At 47.6% G+C, this 18,817-nt stretch overlaps 2 protein-coding genes across 2 annotated transcripts in view; one reads left to right on the top strand and one right to left on the bottom strand.

Annotated features, from left to right (window-relative positions):
• The first annotated feature begins 1,592 nt into the window (after positions 1–1,592).
• Positions 1,593–18,817, top strand: part of LOC149366127 (A disintegrin and metalloproteinase with thrombospondin motifs 18-like) — a 179,814-nt gene continuing 162,589 nt past the window's right edge. Inside the window, exon 1 of the mRNA XM_089548866.1 lies at positions 1,593–2,464. Coding sequence (XP_089404992.1) covers positions 2,351–2,464 — 114 coding nt within the window. The 5' untranslated portion in view covers positions 1,593–2,350. The remainder of the gene's footprint in view (positions 2,465–18,817) is intronic.
• LOC149366128 (uncharacterized) lies at positions 10,711–13,676 on the bottom strand. Its single transcript, XM_089551969.1, has 2 exons — positions 13,527–13,676; positions 10,711–13,377 (listed from the first exon to the last, which is right to left on the bottom strand). Exons 1-2 carry the CDS (start codon positions 13,674–13,676, stop codon positions 10,711–10,713), a joined length of 2,817 nt encoding a protein of 938 aa, XP_089408095.1.

Below are 18,817 nucleotides of genomic sequence, written 5' to 3'. Positions count from 1 at the left end.
TGGAGTCGTGCGATAAATAAGTAAGCTTCAAGCTTCACAAAAAAAAAAAAAGGCATCGGCGCAGGGTTTTCCGGCAGAACATACACCCTAGGCGTTATTTTATTTTATTTTTATTTTTAATTTCTGAGGCAGCCGTTTACGTCGCATCGGAAACAGCGCGCCGCCCCATACCGGACGGTGGCAATCCACTTTCTAGAGAAGGCGCACTGCTCGCCTACTCAAGTAGAGGGTTTTTTTCGCTTCAAGCAGGGCTTAAGTGATTTTAAAGAACATCGTTTTCTTAGGAAAGGGGATTGCGAACCTGTTGGACAGCTTCGACGTAAAGTATAACGTAGTAATGCAGCTCGTTTGCTGTCATCGTCAATGCCCCCCTCTTACTCCCACACATTGTTCTGAGAGTGCATAGAGTTTCTTTTGCTTTAAACAAACTTTCCTGTGGCACTTAGTTCATGGAGCATGACACAATCTTTTCGCACCACTTTTCACTTTTGCGCATTCACAGCTTGAGATCCGCCTTATAAGCGTTAGTCTCAATGAACCTGCTTTACCTTTTCCTTCCTTCCTTCCTTCCTTCCTTCCTTCCTTCCTTCCTTCCTTCCTTCCTTCCTTCCTTCCTTCCTTCCTTCCTTCCTTCCTTCCTTCCTTCCTTCCTTCCTTCCTTCCTTCCTTCTTTCTTTCTTTTATTCACAAACGAGAGCTGAGGTTGCACATTACTGTCGAGACGAAATGAACAAGAATGCCACAACTGAAAACAGAAACAGCGAAGATTTTATTTGAATAAGAGCACGCACTGTCGCAGTTGATTCTTTTCAAAAATGCGAAGCCACTTTTCAAAAGTGACAACGAACAGTTTCTAGGCTTCCTCCGCAGCAGCTATTTATCACATTTCTATGTGTTCATTACAGTATGATATGCTATGATACGGTACGGTACGGTACGGTACGGTACGGTACGGTGCGGTACGGTACGGTACGGTACGGTGCGGTGCGGTGCGGTGCGGTGCGGTGCGGTACGACAGAGTATGGTACAGTACGGTACGGTACAGTAAGGTACGGAAAGGTACAGTAAGGTTCGGTACGGTGCGGTGCGGTGCTGTGCGGTGCGGTGCGGTGCGGTGCGGTGCGGTGCGGCACGGCACGGTATGGTATGTAGAGTGCCCGGATCAACTTCAACCATTTGCAGATCTGTATCGTTTTAGTTCGAACGGTCTCGTTCTCAATTCATTCGCCTCCGGTTTAGCCCAATGCCGTTTCTCTAAGGGCCATTATTTAAACACCTACACCAAGCGAGCGTGGAGTGAACTTCACCGCAATGCTTTGCCTACTCTCGCCAGATCGCGCTCTTTCTCGCGCCTTCTGACCTTCTTTTGACTCCCAGAGCAAGGAGAGGAGAAGGGGAGAGGACCCAGAGAGAGAGAGAGAGAGAGAGCAGTTTTTTTCGCTGGCAGTGAGAGGATGCGGAAGGAAAGGAAAGAGAGGGTAGGAATGGTCGCTCAGGGAGGAGAGGATGGAGAGGATACGCAGAGCTCTCTCCTCCGCTCTGCCGCCGTTGCTGCAAGGGTTAAAGAAAGAGTGCGCGAGTCGGCCGCCGGCGTTCGGTAGGACGGCGTTTGTCGGCGAAAGGGCGCAGTCGGTCTCTCTGGCTTCGGCGCGCGACCGTGCGTTAGCGCGCGCGTTTCGCCGCCGGTTAGCGCGCGCTGTACAACGTCCACGCCAAAGAACCCTGCCGTAGCCAGGCGTCGACGAGCCACTGACATCCCGTCCTGCCCGCCTCTGGATGCTTAATAGCACGTTGACATAGCTACAACTTGTATCTGGAACCTGCACAGTAGGGTGGTCTTCGCGGCAAGTCATTGGATGAACGCAGGACTAGCAGACTGACAACTACGAGTCCTCGCCCGCGGGACGTGATTGTCTCTTCGATGCATCATCATCCCATGATCTCTGTCTCTTCTCGTTACTTATCATCTAAGTCTAGCACGTGAGATCTGAGTCTTCAAAGCGAAGCAAGACGGCAGGCAGGCTCGCGAAACTGTGGATGAAACAACGGGCGAAGCTCTCAACGAAGCTGGGCAAGCTAAAGAAGACCACGGTTTTTAACACATCTACTTCCAAAGAATCCTAGGACGCTCAAGAGACTCACCACCGCATCCCGCCTTCTAGTTCTGGTTTCGCTTTTGCGACACTGCGTGCCTGGCTTTTGCAGGCTGGAAAAGACAGATGATGCGGCTAGAGACAGATGATGGAGAGGATCGTTCTGGAGTGCGGTACGGTTTCGAGAAAGTGTGACTGAAAGTGTTTTTTTTTTTCTGCCTGATCGCGGCCTCGGCCGCCTTCACACCGACTACGCGATGAGGCTATGCGCGTGTGTTGACGTGATTCTGGTGCTCCTCACCGCATCTCCGTTTGGCCTGCACCCGGCGTCTTCCGTGAGTGCGGGGAAGCCGAACAGCCAGGCGCCCCAGGTGAGTTGACGGGTTTTCGTGATATCCGTATCGCTCTCCTCCCGACTAATTTCAAACTTACGCTTTTCTCTAGTGCATATATCATTGTATTCTTGTACATAACAGCAAGCGCTGCGGCATCGTCTTTTTTCTTCTGTTTGATTTATGTAAGGTACCTCACAGACATCAAGTTGGCATTGCGTTAGGGGAGCTAAAGTAAATTAAGAAAAAGAAACGGCTGAAGATCTACATTATTAAGTAACGGTATAAGTCTTCCGATCAGGGGAAAACAGAGGGCTTCATTACACATTGCCATGAACTAGAACAGGTTGTTTTAGCAAATTTCAACATACCAAACACTTGGCCTCGTTAGAAAACAAGATGCATAAATACTAATTTCATCAACGAGCGCTCTGACCGGCAGCGCAGTTAAATGACCATACATGATGGTCATGTAAGTGGCTATGAAAGGCTCTACGATCAGAGGTCCTCTGACGCCGGAAAGATCACTCCCAATTGTAATGACACTTGGAAGTCAAGATGAGTTCAACCGCTCATTTTCCTAATTTGAACGACTGCTATATGAAAGAAAATACATATTTAAAAAAATAAACTGTACCTCACAAACGGGGGAAGTAACAAGTTCAAGACTCGGACATAGACGCGTTACTCGAAATAGGGAGACATTTACTGCCACTTCTTTTTTCCCTGTTCATATCGATTTCATTCGAAGGCAGATTTGTCAGTTTACTTGCATAAAATACACTGTTCAGGTGATCTTCGGCTGCTTAGAAGGTCAACCTGGATGAACGTAATCTTCCCTGAAGGCCTTTACAACTTTTCTAGATAACGTTGGAAACAGTTGCCACGGAATGTCGTGTTGTCGAGTAGATTAGATAGAAGCTTCAGCTTTCGGCAATGCAGAAAGCTCAGGTGGGTCGTAAAGAACGCGCCGTATTTTTTACGTCCGACCTTCCACTGAGCTGCAAGTGTAACAGCTGTGTGGTGTACCCAGCCGCTTAGAATGCATTCCTTTCACTCACTTGGGGATAATTATTTATATTTTTTGTTAAATTTATTTTAGTCAGATGAAAAGCTTTCATACCGGCCTCCACAATGACCCCTTCCTTTTTGTCCTCAAGTCTCAAATCAAATCTTCCATTCATTACTTTTGGTTCTGTCGAAACCTGAACTAAGATGTCATATACATGAAACTCATGTCTTAAACCACCCAAAGACTTGCGAAATTGCAAAAAAAAAGAAGACGAACTATACGAAAGCTTCGAACTTCCGGTGCCCCTTTAGTCATCGAGCACTTCCGGTCTCGAAACATAGAATACGGCGACATGCTCGAACCACGTGTTGTTCTATATAGTTTTTTCAACCAAGGTTTTGTCAGTATTATCTCACCCGTTAAGCCACTTCGGTACTGACCGACCTTCGGTCCCCGTAACTTTCGCTCACGTCCCAGAAACGTCCCAAAAACGTCCCAGAGCCAGCGCCGGCGTTCAGCAGTCGGCGCCAGCGCTCGAGCTGCTTAAGAACCGCGATATACATCAGACTGGCGCGCGTAATACCGTTTGTGCGTCTGAGCGCCCCGCCGTCCGCGGCGTACACGTAACGCAGCCGCTCTTGAAACGTTGCCGGTCCCTGCCGCCGCCGGCGTCTCGGGTCATAGACGAACGGGCTCAATTCGCCGCACGCGCTCGAGCGCCACGGCACAGCGCTCACACACACGCACGCACACAATCACGGCTGACTGGGAATAAATGTTTGCCAATGCGGTCGCCGGCCTGATAGGGCTTCCACACGGCGGTGGGCGACCGCCAAAAGGCCGTTTTGACGTCGAAATAACGACCCGCAGGAGGAGAGAGCGGGCGGTGGCCGCCGGTCAGCTGCCGAGATTGAGCGAGCGTGGGGCGGGGCGGCCGTCGTTGATCAGAAAAGGAAGGTGAAGGATACGGATCCAAAGCGGTGCAACGCATAGTACGGACTCCCTTTAGAGACGTCGTTGCGTTGAAAGTGGAACGAGTCTCTGCTCCTTGTCCGCGTGTGCGTTGAAGATGACATGTGCGGCGTATTCGGCAGTACGTTTCACGTATACCCTACTTCACGAATTAAAAAAAAAAACACTACACAACACAACTAAGCAGACTGAGAGCAATTAGAGAGAACTCACTGCGCTCCCACTACGCCCAGCATTCTCGCACAAAAATTTTGAGTATTGGAAAATTGTAAGGTACTGTTGTATAAATATTGAAGGTAACAGTCCATACTTCCGATGCTCAGCAAAATCTTTCTTTTAAACTCTTCCCATCGCTCGGATCGAGCAGCTATGACTGCCATAGAGAACCAATGGGGAACGCTTTTGACGATAGCAAAAACCTTGTTAGCAAAAAAGGGAACCTTATTGCATGCCGACGCGGATCTCAGCGGATATTGATTGTTATAATGAAACCTTACAATATATGAAAAAAAAAATTATAAACTATTTCCCTTTGAACAATGTTTTTGCCCAGAATTGCTGGTTATGGCATAGCAATAGGGATGCTGTGGGCATCCTTGAAAGCTGTTTTATTCGCCTAAATCAGATTTCTGCTCCCAGCGGGAAAAAAAAGCTACAGTGTTTCTAGTGTGTTACCATGAGATTATTTATGTTTTTGACTTAAATACGCAATATATAGTGCATGTATGTAACTAAATAACGTCATAAGACATTGTTGCATGTTTCTGACGGCACAGAGGCCCGTAGCAGAGGTCGCGGAGAGAACGCACAGAGGAAGAACGGCTGCAGACCTACGGCTGAAAAATGTGTTGTGTGCATCGATATGATCACCGAGACATGAGAAATGACCCTCGGTCAACAGCGACAAGCCAAACTTCTGTAATGGGCTCTGACAAGAATATAAGTACCATAGTACCGCATAATACCGATTTTACAGTACCGATAGCATGCGGTATCAGTAGTACGTAGGATCGGCATCAGCATGCATATAATTGGCACTGAATTGCCATTATAATGACAGTTAACAGCAATGATACTGCTATACGCAATACTATAGTATAGGCAATGCAGTACTGATACTTTAGTAAAGGTATATATGTACTATACGTCATCATCACCAACTTGACTACGCCCACTGCAGGGCAAAGACCTCTCCTATATGTCTCTCCAAATAACCCCGTCTTTTGCCAGTTGCGGCCACCGTATCCCCGCAAACATCTTAATCTCATCCGCCCACCTAACTTTCTGCGATAAGATTGTGAACTGCTGTTCCCTTGCGAGACTGTTGAACATTACTTCGGTTTTCAGCATGTCGATTTTTAACCCCACCGTCCCGCTCTGTCTGTCTGACTCATTGATCATGCTTTGCAGCTCATCTCCTGAGTGACTTAGCGAGGCAATTCCATCGACGAATCGCAAATTAATTAGGTATTCTCCATCAACTCCTATCCGCAACTGTTCCCAATCCAGGCCTCGGAACACCTCCTCTAAACAGGCGGTGAACAGCATTGGCGAGATCGTGTCTCCCTGCCTGACACCCTTCCTTATTGGAATTTTATTGCTGACTTTATGGAGGACTATATATGGCAGCTGTGCAGACACTATAGATATTTTTCAGTATTTTCACATAAGGCCCTTCTACACCCTGACTGCGGCGTAATTCCCGTATGACTGGTTTGGCTTGGTTTATTAGGGTTTAACTTCCTAAAGCGACTCAGGCTATGAGAGACGCCGTAGTGGAGGGCTCCGGAAATTTCGACCACCTGGGGTTCTTTAACGTGCACTGACATCGAACAGTATACGGGCTTCTAGCATTTCGCATTTATCTAAATTCGACCGCCGCGGCCGGTATCGAACCCACGTCTTTCGGATCAGCAGCCGAGCGCCATAACCACTGAGCCACCGCGGCGGCCGTTCCTGTATGACTGCTGAGGTAGTATACCCAATATAACACACATGAACCGCCCATTCTATTGATTCATTTATTTTATTTTCAACATAGCGCCAACCCCAGAGGGGTTACTACCGAAGTTGCTTGAGAAAATACTGGAACTTGACACTTCTACGCTGCTGCGGTGTATATGTGCCGCATATAGCGTATAAAAAAGGACAACTAATTTCGGACGTGTGTATAGTATATACCGGTAAGCTGCGGAAGCTTTGATGCAGGAATTACGCGGTTTTGAGCACGTGGTGTTCTCGCGTGACCTGCTCGCCGCGCAGCCCACGGCCGTGTCGCATACAATTGTACTTGGCGGCCGAGGAGCTCAACTAGCCACAATGCCGCAGACACGCTTGTGGGCGGGGCTGCGCGCGCTCGTCTATTTTAAAGGCTATTTATATTCTTCGCTGACACACCACTTGTACATAACGCCGCGGCGGCTGGCACAAAGATCTAAAGACCCCGAGCACGCCTCAGAATTAAGAGTGAAAGGCTCGGGCAGAGCTGTATAGCCCCGGAGAAAAAAAAAAAAAAATCTGGCGCGTTCAAGAGCCGCTCGGCACGCTTCCGAAAAAAGAAGCGCATCAAGAATTCCGAACCGGACAGCTTCCGTCGGCCCCTTTTTAAACGCGTCGCGTCGCGCCGCACTTTTTCGGATAATCACAGACCTTTCGCAACTCTTTCTGGCGTTCTATACTTTGTTCATTTTTTTTTTTGCCCGTTTCGAACTTTATTGCCCTGTTAGCTTCTTAAAATTCCGGCTGCGCAATACCGCGCGTTTCTTTTTTTTTTTTGTTTTCGCGTTCTTTCGGCAGAAAACTTTTCCGCGTACGCGTGTTCCTCCCCCCTTCCTGTATATACACCGGGTCTTTAAAAGGTCTCTCATTCCGGCCGTATCGCCCCGATCTCCGATTCGCTGACTTGTCGTAGGAAGGAAGAAGAAACAAGGAGCATCGCTTGGAGGAGGTTGGCGTCATTTCCTGGAATATGGGGAGAACGTGGAAATTAGACGAGGTCGGAAGTCATTTCGAATGATCTGAACGTCCGTCGTTTCTGGGACATGGCACAAAATATACCCGCTAAATTAGACTTGTAGGAAACCTATTTGTGCCGCTCTTTTTACGGGCCGATGTATTTCTGTCGCCAGCGATGGATCTAGGTTGGTCACGTGTTGTTATGATGTCACAGAGCGAACGTTTGATTGGTGGCCGGGAATCGCATTCTTATTGGCTTAAGGCGGTCGCGTACATTCGACGTCCCGTAGTTTTTCACTTGCCGATGCCGTCTACGCTAACCACGCAAAGGGTCCCAAATACTGCGATTAAAAAGCAAACAAAATAAGAACAGTCCAATATGTGGTCTTTCACGTCCTCAAGCAGCGTGTGGGTTGCGAGGGACGCCGTTGTTCAGAGCTGCAGATTCATTCAGATACCTAGATGGCCTAAATTAATCCGCAGCTACCGATGTCCTTCATATCTCAGGGTGTCCTTCATATCTCACGGGCCGCTTCGTGACGTGGAACCCCACGCCACATACCGTGCCGTACCGTTCCGTTCCGTGCCGTGCCGTGCCGTGCCGTGCCGTGCCGTGCCGTACCATACCATACCATACCATACCATACCATACCATACCATACCATACCATACCATACCATACCATACCGTGCTATACTATACCATCTAATTTAGTTTACCGCATTAATTAGATAACGATTGAATGAATGAATGAATGAAGGAAGGAAGGAAGGAAGGAAGGAAGGAAGGAAGGAAGGAAGGAAGGAAGGAAGGAAGGAAGGAAGGAAGGATTGGTTTGGTTTATTAGGGTTTAACGTCCCGAAGCAACTCAGGCTATGAGGGACGCCGTAGTGAAGGGCTCCGCCCTTACAAAAAAAGTTTTAGACAGTCTATACAGTGTCTATAGATTTCTGTCTATAAAGTCTATAAAGTGTCTATAAAGAAATCCTAGAGAACAGTCTATAGGCAATACAAATGCTATAGACAGTGTATAGACGATCTATAGATTTATGGCCATACACTTCTAGTATATTTTTGTCTATAGACAGCCTATAGACTGTGAATAGACAAGAAGCAATATCTATAGGAGGTCAACAGAGTAAAAAAAAAGTCTATAGACTGTCTAAAGACCATTTTTATAAGGGCGGGAGGAATGAAGGAAGGTGTGCACAAACCAGCAGATGGTAGGAATAAGCTGCAACAAGGAAAAATGTGTAATAATTTTAAAAAGCAAGAGGTAAATGAATTAAAGAATAAATTATTTCAGCAACTGAGCACACTGCGCTGTGACTTGGTTTGGGGCAAAATGATGTGGTGAAAACCCGACGGCATAACGAAAGAGCTGTTCAATCTATCAACCTAGTAAGACCGCACGCAATAGGTAGGACTGTGAAGGTTGGTGGGGGGGAGGAGAGGACGGTCGGCTGACCGCAGGGCTTCAGTGTTATCGACGACCGAAGCCACTAATCGCCAGTTCCACGAAAGAACTAGTATCCCGAAGACAACGAACAAGAAAGGTCGTCTCTATTGACCCGGCGCAGCGAGCATCCGGAGTTCATCCACCCCGCGGCGGCAACGCTAACGCCAAGAAAAGGGGGGGCGGGGCGCTTTCTTCGTCTTCGTTCGCTTGCTTTTTACGGCGAACGCGAAATTCAGTCAAGGGCAACGCTGCGCACGCGAGCGCAGAAACAGGCAAGATATGGTTTTGCTTAATGAGCCGTAACAAAATGCGCGCGCAATTTCCGCTAACCGCGTTGAGCGACCGCCGTTGCCCCGAGGGAGTCAGAGAAAGAGAGAGAAAGAGAAAAAATATGCAAAGAAAGAACCAACGCAACAAAGAAACGTAGAAAAGAAAACCACAGAAGGAACGAAAACAGTTACGAAGAAAAGAAAACGAAAGAAAAGAAGCAATAGGAAAAGAAAGGAAAGAAAGAAGGAAGGAATGAATGAAAGAAATAACGAACAAAAGATGAAAAGAAAAAAAAGCAATGGAGAAAGACAAGAGAGAGCGATGAAAATAAAAATAAAAAACAACTGGCTGTAAAGAGCGGGTACGCGTGTTGGGTTTCGCGAAGGACCCTCGACTGGATGCCCGGAAAGCTCAGAGGCCGAACAAGAACAACGCTCTTGGCGACGTTTCATTAGGCGTTTCCTTAACGGAGAACAGCGTGCAGCCGTTTGCAGAGCCGTCACTCTCTTCTCTTTCGCGTAGCATACGAACGGGGCCGCTCGCTCGCTCTCTTTTATTATCGGCGGCGTGGTTTGAAGGTGAACCGGAACGGCCTGCGCGCTCTTGCAAACCGAGAGAGCCCGTGCGTCCGGACGCGGTTTATACGCCGAAGTTGTGCACGCCGCAACTTCTTACGCAACGCTCCAAATGATGTAGTTTGCATCGTCGTTACGGGTTTATGACATCGCGCGGCGCTCTCTTTTGTTTATATATTTATTTCTATGCATTTTTTTTTTCTCGGAGAACTAACGATCGAACGAACCAAGGAAATAAAAACTGCGGGAAGTTGGTTTAGAAATACTGCGAAACTGCCCGCGGCGCAGTGGTGTATCAAAGGCTTAGGTTTATGGGGGCTTAAAGTCCCAAAGCGACTAAGGCTATGAGGGACGCCGTAGTGAAGGGCTCCGGAAATTTTGACCGCCTGGGGTTCTTTAACGTGCACTCACATCGCACAGTAGCAAAGCCACCTAGACTTACTCAAGGCCTCTCCGCTTGCTCCGTGACGTCACGCTAGTTGTCCGTCCTCCGCTCGCGACTGCGGGGGTTCGCCGGCAGTTTTAAGCGCACTTTTTTACTATCCGCGGTACAATGGCTTTAGAAGTGAGTCAACAAATATGACTTAGCGACTAAACAACAGCTTTTTAACCGCGAGCATGATTTCGCTAAATATCTTCCGTGTTAATTTATAATTTATGCTATGTTTCGTAGCCCTTGCAATATACTTCGCATTGCAGCTAAATGCTTCGTTTTTATAGCTGCATGATAATACTTGTGGCAGAGCATTGGACTGCTATAGTTCCTGCTCTTCAGTTAATCGCATTTAGTTCATATTAACTTCAAAATATTTTGTTCCTAGACAGAAAAGCAGTAGAATGAAGCAGAATGCATGAGATGCAGTACCTGCTGCATCTCATGCATTTTGTTGCTTTTTAAAGAAATGTACGTTTTTTTTGTCATTTTCGAAAGCGGATGGCGTGTTAGACATCAAAATAAACAAAATGAACTAAGTCATGGAAAACAGTAACATGAATACTTTATGGACATTTTATTGGTCACAGTGCTCTGCAATAAAATATTTCAATTCTTTAACTTTTTTAGTTTCCTGGCAGCTGCCTTCTTCTGACTGCTGTCCTGAATGGCGTCATTCCTTAGTTTACAAAAATTACTCAGCACTGTGTTGGCTGCGGCTTTTACCATGAGCTGCAGAAGTGAATTCCCTGTATGTCCGTTTTCGCACTCGCTGACCGGAAAGTCTTCTTGAACCAGGGAAGACACTAAGGAAGCTACAATGGAGTGTTGATTGCGGCTCAACAAAAATCTCTCTTCATTTTCCCCTGTTGAAAGCTTTTCAACGACGAGCTTGCAGACAAGAACCATGTTAACAACACAAGGCTGCGGAAACTTGAGTCCACCTCTGGAAAGGTGGACGATCATGCTCATGTCTTCAGCTTCCAGGATCCTGTCCTCAACAACAACTGCGCTGGCACACGAGGAACAAGACAGTTTCTTAAGGGCAGCATGTGCGCAATAGCCAGCTATGTACGCTATCACGTCCATGTCACACTTTGACCGAGTAATGTCGTCCTCTGTAATAACAACAGAAAAGTTATCTGTGTCCACAATTGCTTGTTCATCCTCTTTGGTGCTTGTTGAAGCCGCTTCAGTTGGCAATGTCAGAAGCTTTTGTAGCCTCAGCTTTTTTTCCGACTCATACAACTGACGCACCGAAATATGGTAGTTCCTGCCAGCCAACCTCCGATAACTACCGAAACGCTCTTCCAAAGCGTCTGTTTGGAATTTCCCAAGCAAAACATACTTGAACTTCAGCTCCTCCAAACAGTATCGGCACACTTCCACAAGAGAATAGCAGGTGAGCCGAAGGGCAGTGTGGGTTTCCCTGGTGAGTGTCCCACTGGACATAGTTACTGACTTCCAGGCGTCAAGCCAGTCTATGATTCCGCTGAGAAAGGTCAGCTGTTGATCATTGACTGATTGTACCGGTTCTTGCAGGCTGTCCTTGACTCTTCGACCCTTGTGAGGAGTTTTCACGTTCACTATTCTCCACCACGCCAGCACAATGTCTATGAATAAGGCGGTTGAGTCAGCAAGCGGGATCTTCAGTAGTGATCCACGAGTTCGGAGAGCATTCGAGACGAAAGAGTTGATAACATTTAGGACCAGTTTCACGTTCTGGCGCTCCATAACTGTTGGATTTACAGCTTTCGCGTTAAGCCCATAAGCAGCTTTCACGAGTGCTGTTTTTTCTGATGAATAAAGCTTCCTAACAGCTTCGAAGGATGCCGCTTTCATTCGGGGGGGCCCGTCAGGCATAACACCAGACAAATCAATTTCTGGGAAATAGAAGCATGTTGCAGGGTTTTTTTGATTAATCCAATTATTTCTTATACATTTCAGTAAGTGTACCGGATCCACAATGTAAAATAGCGGACGTTGGTTGTCTACCGGGTGAGGGTACACAATGCTCAGTTCGGGCTCTTTTGAAAATAGGGACATCATTTTGCGGTTCAGAGAGTTGTTGTCCGTTATGACAGCTATTACTTTTAGCCCCATTTCTTCAATGCCGACTATTATCTTCCTCGTGTACTGGTGCAGGGTTTCAGCATTCATTCTACACACAGGCAGAATATGTATGACATCCTTGTTCGAGGAAAGCAGTGACTGTGTCATGAAGACATGGGCGGTTGTTGCTGGCTCTGACGAATGGGCTGATGCTCCAACTATTGCTCCTGCCTTGAAGTCAAAGAATGGTTTAAGATGTATCTCGTCAATCATTAGTGTTACGGTTTTTTCGTGGGGCTTCAATAACTTCGCTCGTTCCCGTATGTACGAAAGGAAATTTACTTGTTGTTGTTCCTCGCTGGGGTCACCTTGGTATTTGGAACAGACACGGCGTAGAGTTGATGAATGCGGCAAAATTAAGCTAGATGCAGATCTTGCAAAGTGATAAGCATGGGGCGAAATGGAGTGAAGAATGCTGGCAAAAACTAACATTTCTGAACTGTAAACACGCTTATTCGTGAGGAAAAGGCTGATTTGTTCATTCACAAATTTTAACAGCGCAACATCTTCCGTTCCTTCTTCAGTGTCTTGAATAAATTCGGATATCAGGAATCGAAAAAATGTCAAAACATCACGTTTCTGGCCGCCTGATTTTTCGGCACTTTTACGCAGCTGACCTTCAAGATTTTCAAGCAGCGCAGACAAGGCTGTTGCGTTGCAAACTGTGTCTGGAACTGCACTGCCACATGCTAGTGAATGCAGCCTCACCATGCCTATAGTTACAGATATTGTCAGATCTGGAAGGACTCTGACAGCACATTTCACGTATGGAGATGGCTCAGGTTCTACACGAAGAAACATGACGGACTCTTCGTTCGCAGTGACTGTCCAAAACTTGGTGTCGCAGATGTTGGCTAGCTTGCTTTGCAATTCTTCAAACGAAGACACTGAATTTTTGCGTTTTTCTTCCTCGCTTGTCTTTGAAGAATTCTTGATGGCTTCCTGTATGGCGTCATTTTCCCGACGTGCCCTCTTTCTTGCTGGGGACTCGCGACGTGAAGGTGTAGAAGAAAGATATGATGGGCAATTGGGGAACACCGAAGGCACTGCGCCCTTTTGAAGTTGAACACGATCGCGCTTGAGCTCTATGGTTCTTCCTGTTTGTTTATCATGATGTGAGAGCTTGGTGATGAAATCTTGCTCATGGAAATGGAGCTCGCATACCTGCATGAGAAAGCTTAATTATAATTACATCCGGTTCTCTCGAAGCTATTCTTCAACAACTTTTAAAGTTACGGAAGGTTTTTGCTTTGTGTTGGGTTTTATGGTACATAAGCTAAGGCTACCAAAGAAGTTAAATTTCAGTTACTTACCTTGGAATGTATGGTTGGCGTAAAATCCTTGCGAGGAACTGCTCTCATCCAAGCTTTTCTGTGAGCTTCATCTTTGGGAAAACCAAACACTCTAACTTTTGGGCCACCGTCATAATTTCCGCGGCACCCCGGCACACAGCAACGGCCCATGTTGCAGCGATTACAAAATGTGCTTTTCTTTAGCACCACATCATGATTTCAACGTGCACAAGCCAGGAGAATACGGTATGACGCTACTGCAGCTCGAAAACCTAGAAGTCGGAAAAGAGAAATGTCAGCACGTTCGCTGCCTAACCTAACCACAGGCCTGCGTTTCTATGAGCCTGTGCTGCGTTCCACGTGCGCTCTCACCGTCGTTCGCGGCCGGACCGGTCGGGCGGGTCGGGCAACTAGTGTGACGTAGGCCCCTGTGGAGAGGAGGAGCGAACAGGCCTTGTCTAGTCTAGGTGGCTTTGACAGTAGTCGGGCCTCTAGAATTTCGCCTCCATCGAAATTCGAGCGCCGCAGCCGGAATCGAACTCGCGTCCTTTGGGTCATGACCCAAGCAGCCGAGCGCCACTGCCACTGAGCCACCGCGGCGGGCCAGGTGGTAGATGAAAGGATGTGGCGTTGGGTTGACGAACGCGAGGTCGCGGGTTCGAATTCGGGCCAAGGTGGCCGGCATTTTAGTGAAGGCCAACGCGAAAGACGTCCGTGGGCTGTGCGATGTCACGTTAACGATTCCAAGATGGTCAAAATCATTGCGGAGCCCTCCACTACGAAACCTTTCTCCCTCTTTCGCTTATTTCACTCCCTTTTTCCTTCTTCCCTCGCGGCGCTGTTGAGGGGTCCACCGAGAAGTGAGATAATTACTGCACCATTTCCTTTCCTCAAAGCGAAAAACGCGGGTTCGATCCCGGCCGTGGCGGCTGAATTTCGATGGAGGCGAAATTCTAGAGGCCCGTGTACTGTGCGATGTCAGAGCACGTTAAAGAACCCCAGGTGGTCGAAATTTCCGGAGCCCTTCACTACGGCGTCCCTCATAGCCTGAGTCGCTTTGGGACGTTAAACCCCATAAGCCAACCAAACCAAGCAACCTTTCCTCAAAGCCAATTTTCCTCATTGCGGCATCGGTTATAATTTTTACGCAAATTCTTCAAGTACGGATCAGCCTCCAGGCTTGGTACTCGACTAGTTTTCTCATTTCACAAGCTTGCAACATGCGCGAGTTGTTTTACGTCCCTTATTTCATTCCCTTTCTCTCCTTTTTTTCTGTTTCTTTCATCTTTTTTTCTTTTGACTCCTGATAACCAATCATCATTCTACCTGACCTTCGTTCTTCTTTGTTTCTAATGTTGTTTCCATCGTTATTTCTATTGTTGTTGATGCTGTTCCGGTGTCGCGTGCAAAGAAGCGTTTATCACAGCTCCCTGAAGGCAGACCTTCGACGCCGCCATCTGGCCCAGAGCGGCTTTCTCTCTCTCATCCTCCTCCCTCTTCTCCGTCTATAGGGATCGCTCCAAAGGTGTCTCGTTCGTGCAGCGCTCTGCGCGATTAGCGAAAGTGAACGTTGTTATTGTTGTTGTGACTGAGAGAAGGATGAAGAGGAAATTGCACGGGCCTGCTACTGGCTCTAGCCAAGCCACCACCGCTGCCACGTGCAGATAGAGGAGAGTTAAAAGATCAGAGGACGCACCTTGCCGATTGTAACACATCTCGCCCGTTTAGTGAGCGAAGCCGTCTAACCACCGGCGCCGGCCGAAGGTCGCATCTCACGTGCTCGAGGCTACAGGTATGGCGCTCCTCCACGGTTAGATAAGAGGCAACCGATCCGGATGGAGCAGCTGACCTCTGTATCGTCCTCGATGCAATCCTTTGAAGACGCAACACTGACTATGCGAGCTTCCAAACGATCACTGGTGCTCTCTACGGACGCTGCCTGGACATAAAACGCAACAGAAAATTTTCTGTCATCGCAACAGACTCTCTTGTTGCGAAAGCAACGCTACGCGAGTCGCCGAGCCATTTCGCAGAGCTGACGATAGGCCATACTGCGCATGCGCGAGGATCAGTGACGTCACACGGCGCACAGCTGGCGCGCCGCCGCCGTCGCTGCGCGGGTGACTCAGAGGCGCCGCCGCCGCGCTCGCCAGTTGCGCATGAGCAGTAGCGGCGCATAGCTAACTTGCCGGGCCCCCGCCGCTGCCGAGCGCTCTCCATCGCCTCTCTCTCTCTCTCCTCGTTGCTTTCGCAATCCTCCAGGTTTAACCAGATGTAAACCATTGCCAATTTTTTTTTACTACCCATGGATTTGTATTACCTACAGAAATTTTGTAGCAGCAACAGAATTTCTTGTAGTACTGTGCCGTCCCTTGTAACGACAGACGTATGCGGAAAATACTCCAATACTACAAAAAAAAAAAATTATCGTAACGCCAAAACATCTCATCGTATTTTTGCCCTGATTCTGACGTTGTTTTTTTTTTCGACTGGGGGCCAATGTAGATACGTCTTATTCACCTATATGGCGTCAGTTTACTGCGATCAGTGATGGGCTCTAGGCGCAGTTTTTTGGCGAAAGGGGGTGGGGGGTATGTCTATCTCGTTGTTTGTTGTGGATGGATTAATTATTCATATACAACTTTTACAAAAACTTCGTAGTTAAAAGAAATTCGGCCTTGTCCAGGGTTCGAAGCCCGGACCAGAGCGAATTTCTTTTTAGCTACGATTGATTGATTGATTAAAAACATCTTTAATTGTTCAGTATTCTGAGAACATGTGGGTGGGCCGCCTAGTCCGGTAGTCCACTGGCTGCTGCTGCTGCGCTGGCCCTCCCCACCAGCCAGTGCTGACGGTGAGGATCATCGCTGAGGAGAATAGCCTCCCACTGCTCCTCGGAGGGGTTGGGAATGGGGTCAACTAGGGGATTAAATTGGCATGCCCACACCATATGGTAGGGGTTAGCTACCTCTCCACAGTGTGGTCACTGCGGAGAGTATAGTGTAGGGTACCACTGGTGTAATTTAGCTGGTGTTGGGTATGTGTTGGTTTGTAGTCTCCTAAGGGTGTTCTCTTCTAACTTATTGAGGGATTTGTGCGGTGTTGGGTACTCCTTTCTGGCTGTTCTGTATGGCGCGAGATTGTCAGCATACATTGCTAAACCTATCAGGTCACGGCACCCTTTATGGTCATCAGGGGGAGACGCCCGGTATAGAAGAGCTCGGGCATGCCTGTGAGCGGCTTCGTTTCCTCCTGGTAGTTCCAGGTGACCGGGAAACCAGATGACTGAGGCTTGTTTGGGCGGTTGCTTAGTCAGCAATGACAACCCTGACTTATGATTTAATCCGTAATTGAAGTTGCGACAGGCGTTCTGGGAATCAGTGTGCCCAACGGCGTTGGGTTAGATGCTACAGCTAATGCAATAGCTGCCTCCTCTGCGTGAGTGGGGTTAGATGTTTTCACCGAGGCGCAGTTTACCATCGACCCTGAAGGCGTTGAGACTACGAAGTTTCTGTGAAAGCTGTATGACTTTCATCTATAGCCGTATGGCTGCGCTTGGTTGGATGCAAATGAGTAATTACCCCCTTATTACTGCGCTCATTACAAGACGTTTATATGCGTTCTCTCAAATTTCGTGATATCTGAATTGAGACACAAGACAGCGGTTCTTATTGGTCATTCTGGTCATCGCTTAAGCAGAGTATTCGCTCAATCGAATCGTTTTTTTTTATGTAATGACTGTCTAACGGGATACCTTACGATCATTAAGCTTTCTGTTCAAATTGAAAACGGACTCAAATGGATCTGTTTGTTAAGAGCTCGCCCTTGACCGCGCATTGGTGGTGAACGCCCAAATTTCAACACTTCCTACACTGCCGTATAGCAGCGCTGGTAGATCAAATACACTTTCGTCCTCTGGTTCCTGCTACGCGTGAACCAGAGAAAACGGCTTGCCAATGTCGCGTGCTGCGTTACGAAACCGCTTGCAAACGGAAAGACAGATGGGCATTTAAACGCGATTGCCTTTGCTTGCGTTTGCATAATCTCACTTTGTCAATTTATAGCGCCTTCAAGGCCCGAGACATCACTTAAGGGGGGGATAAAGTAAAAATGAACGAACACCGAAGACAAACATTCGCGCTCAATGACAAGTGGAGATGTGCAAGCCGTGGGAAGCGGTCGAAGTGGTGCGATCAGAAATAAAAGAATAAGTTGAAAGGAACGTACACAGGCGCGGACCGAGTGGGTGTCAGTGGGCGACGCGATGTGTTTGGACGACGTCTCCAGTTGGGGCGCTCGTATACGAAAATGGTCAAGCGCCGGTCTGGCGCTGGCTCTTAGGTGCGTGGTTCTATACAGATGTGGTGTTCTCATAATGGCTCATCTAGGTGTACTAACTTGGCTAGTTAGCTGCGCAGGAGTCAGGGCGCGACCAAATATGCAGCAGAGATTTAACGCAGATCGAGCCTCAAGTGCGACTCATATTAATAACGAATAAATTTCGATGCATTTTGTAAACGACTGATATTGAGAACTGGATTGGAACTCAAAATAGATATTGAGAAATTGATCGAATTCGTGGAAGCTTACGAAAAGGGTTCAGCTTAAGTTACGGACAATGCAGCGAGCTATGGAATGAAAAATGATAGGTGTAACGTTAAGAGAGATAGAAAAAAATAAAAGGGCAGAGTGGGTCAGAGATCAAACACAAGTTAGTAGAAATCAAGAGGAAGAAGTGGGCTTGGGCAGGGGATGTAATGCGAAGGCAAGATAATCGATGGCCATTGCGGGTAGCACACTGGATTCCAAGGGAAGGAAAGCGTAGAAGGAGGCAGCAGAAAATTAGGTAAGCGAATGAGATTAAGAAGTTTGCGGTGATACGGTGGCAGCAGCTAGCAAAGGACAGGGTTAATTGGAGCGATATTGGAAATGACTTTGTCCTGCAGCGGGCATAGTCAGGCTGACGATGATGATGAACCGTTTAGAACGACGAAATACTTTTTATCCCACATGTAAAAGCCATGATGTAGCTCATGTGTCGAGGCTACGTTCTCTTTCGTCTACTACACTCACATGAGCTGGCACTGAACCCCATGCATTACGTTGAGGAAGCCTCCTTCATTCAAAAATGCCTGGATAACAATTGGCCCATTCAATCGAGCATATGATTGGCATGAGATAATCCCCAGGGTCCGTCCTGTAACTGCCTTGAATTGAAAAGTAAATCGATATATTTGGCTGTGCGATGTCAGTGCAGGTTAAAGAACATCAGGTGGTCGAAGTTGATCCGGAGCCCTCTTCAAAGGCGCCTC

Source organism: Amblyomma mixtum, chromosome 1 (assembly GCF_055824585.1).
Source record: "Amblyomma mixtum isolate Tamu chromosome 1, ASM5582458v1, whole genome shotgun sequence".
Lineage (NCBI taxonomy): Eukaryota > Metazoa > Arthropoda > Arachnida > Ixodida > Ixodidae > Amblyomma > Amblyomma mixtum.
This window is presented reverse-complemented; position numbering and strand designations above follow the sequence as displayed.

Bases quoted from the DNA above. Each gene is read 5' to 3' on its own strand.
- LOC149366128 (XM_089551969.1), bottom strand. From the start codon at position 13,676: ATGGGCCGTTGCTGTGTGCCGGGGTGCCGCGGAAATTATGACGGTGGC. The intron at 13,378-13,526 runs GTAAGTAACTGA...TTTCTCATGCAG, and splicing joins CGCCAACCATACATTCCAAG to GTATGCGAGCTCCATTTCCA.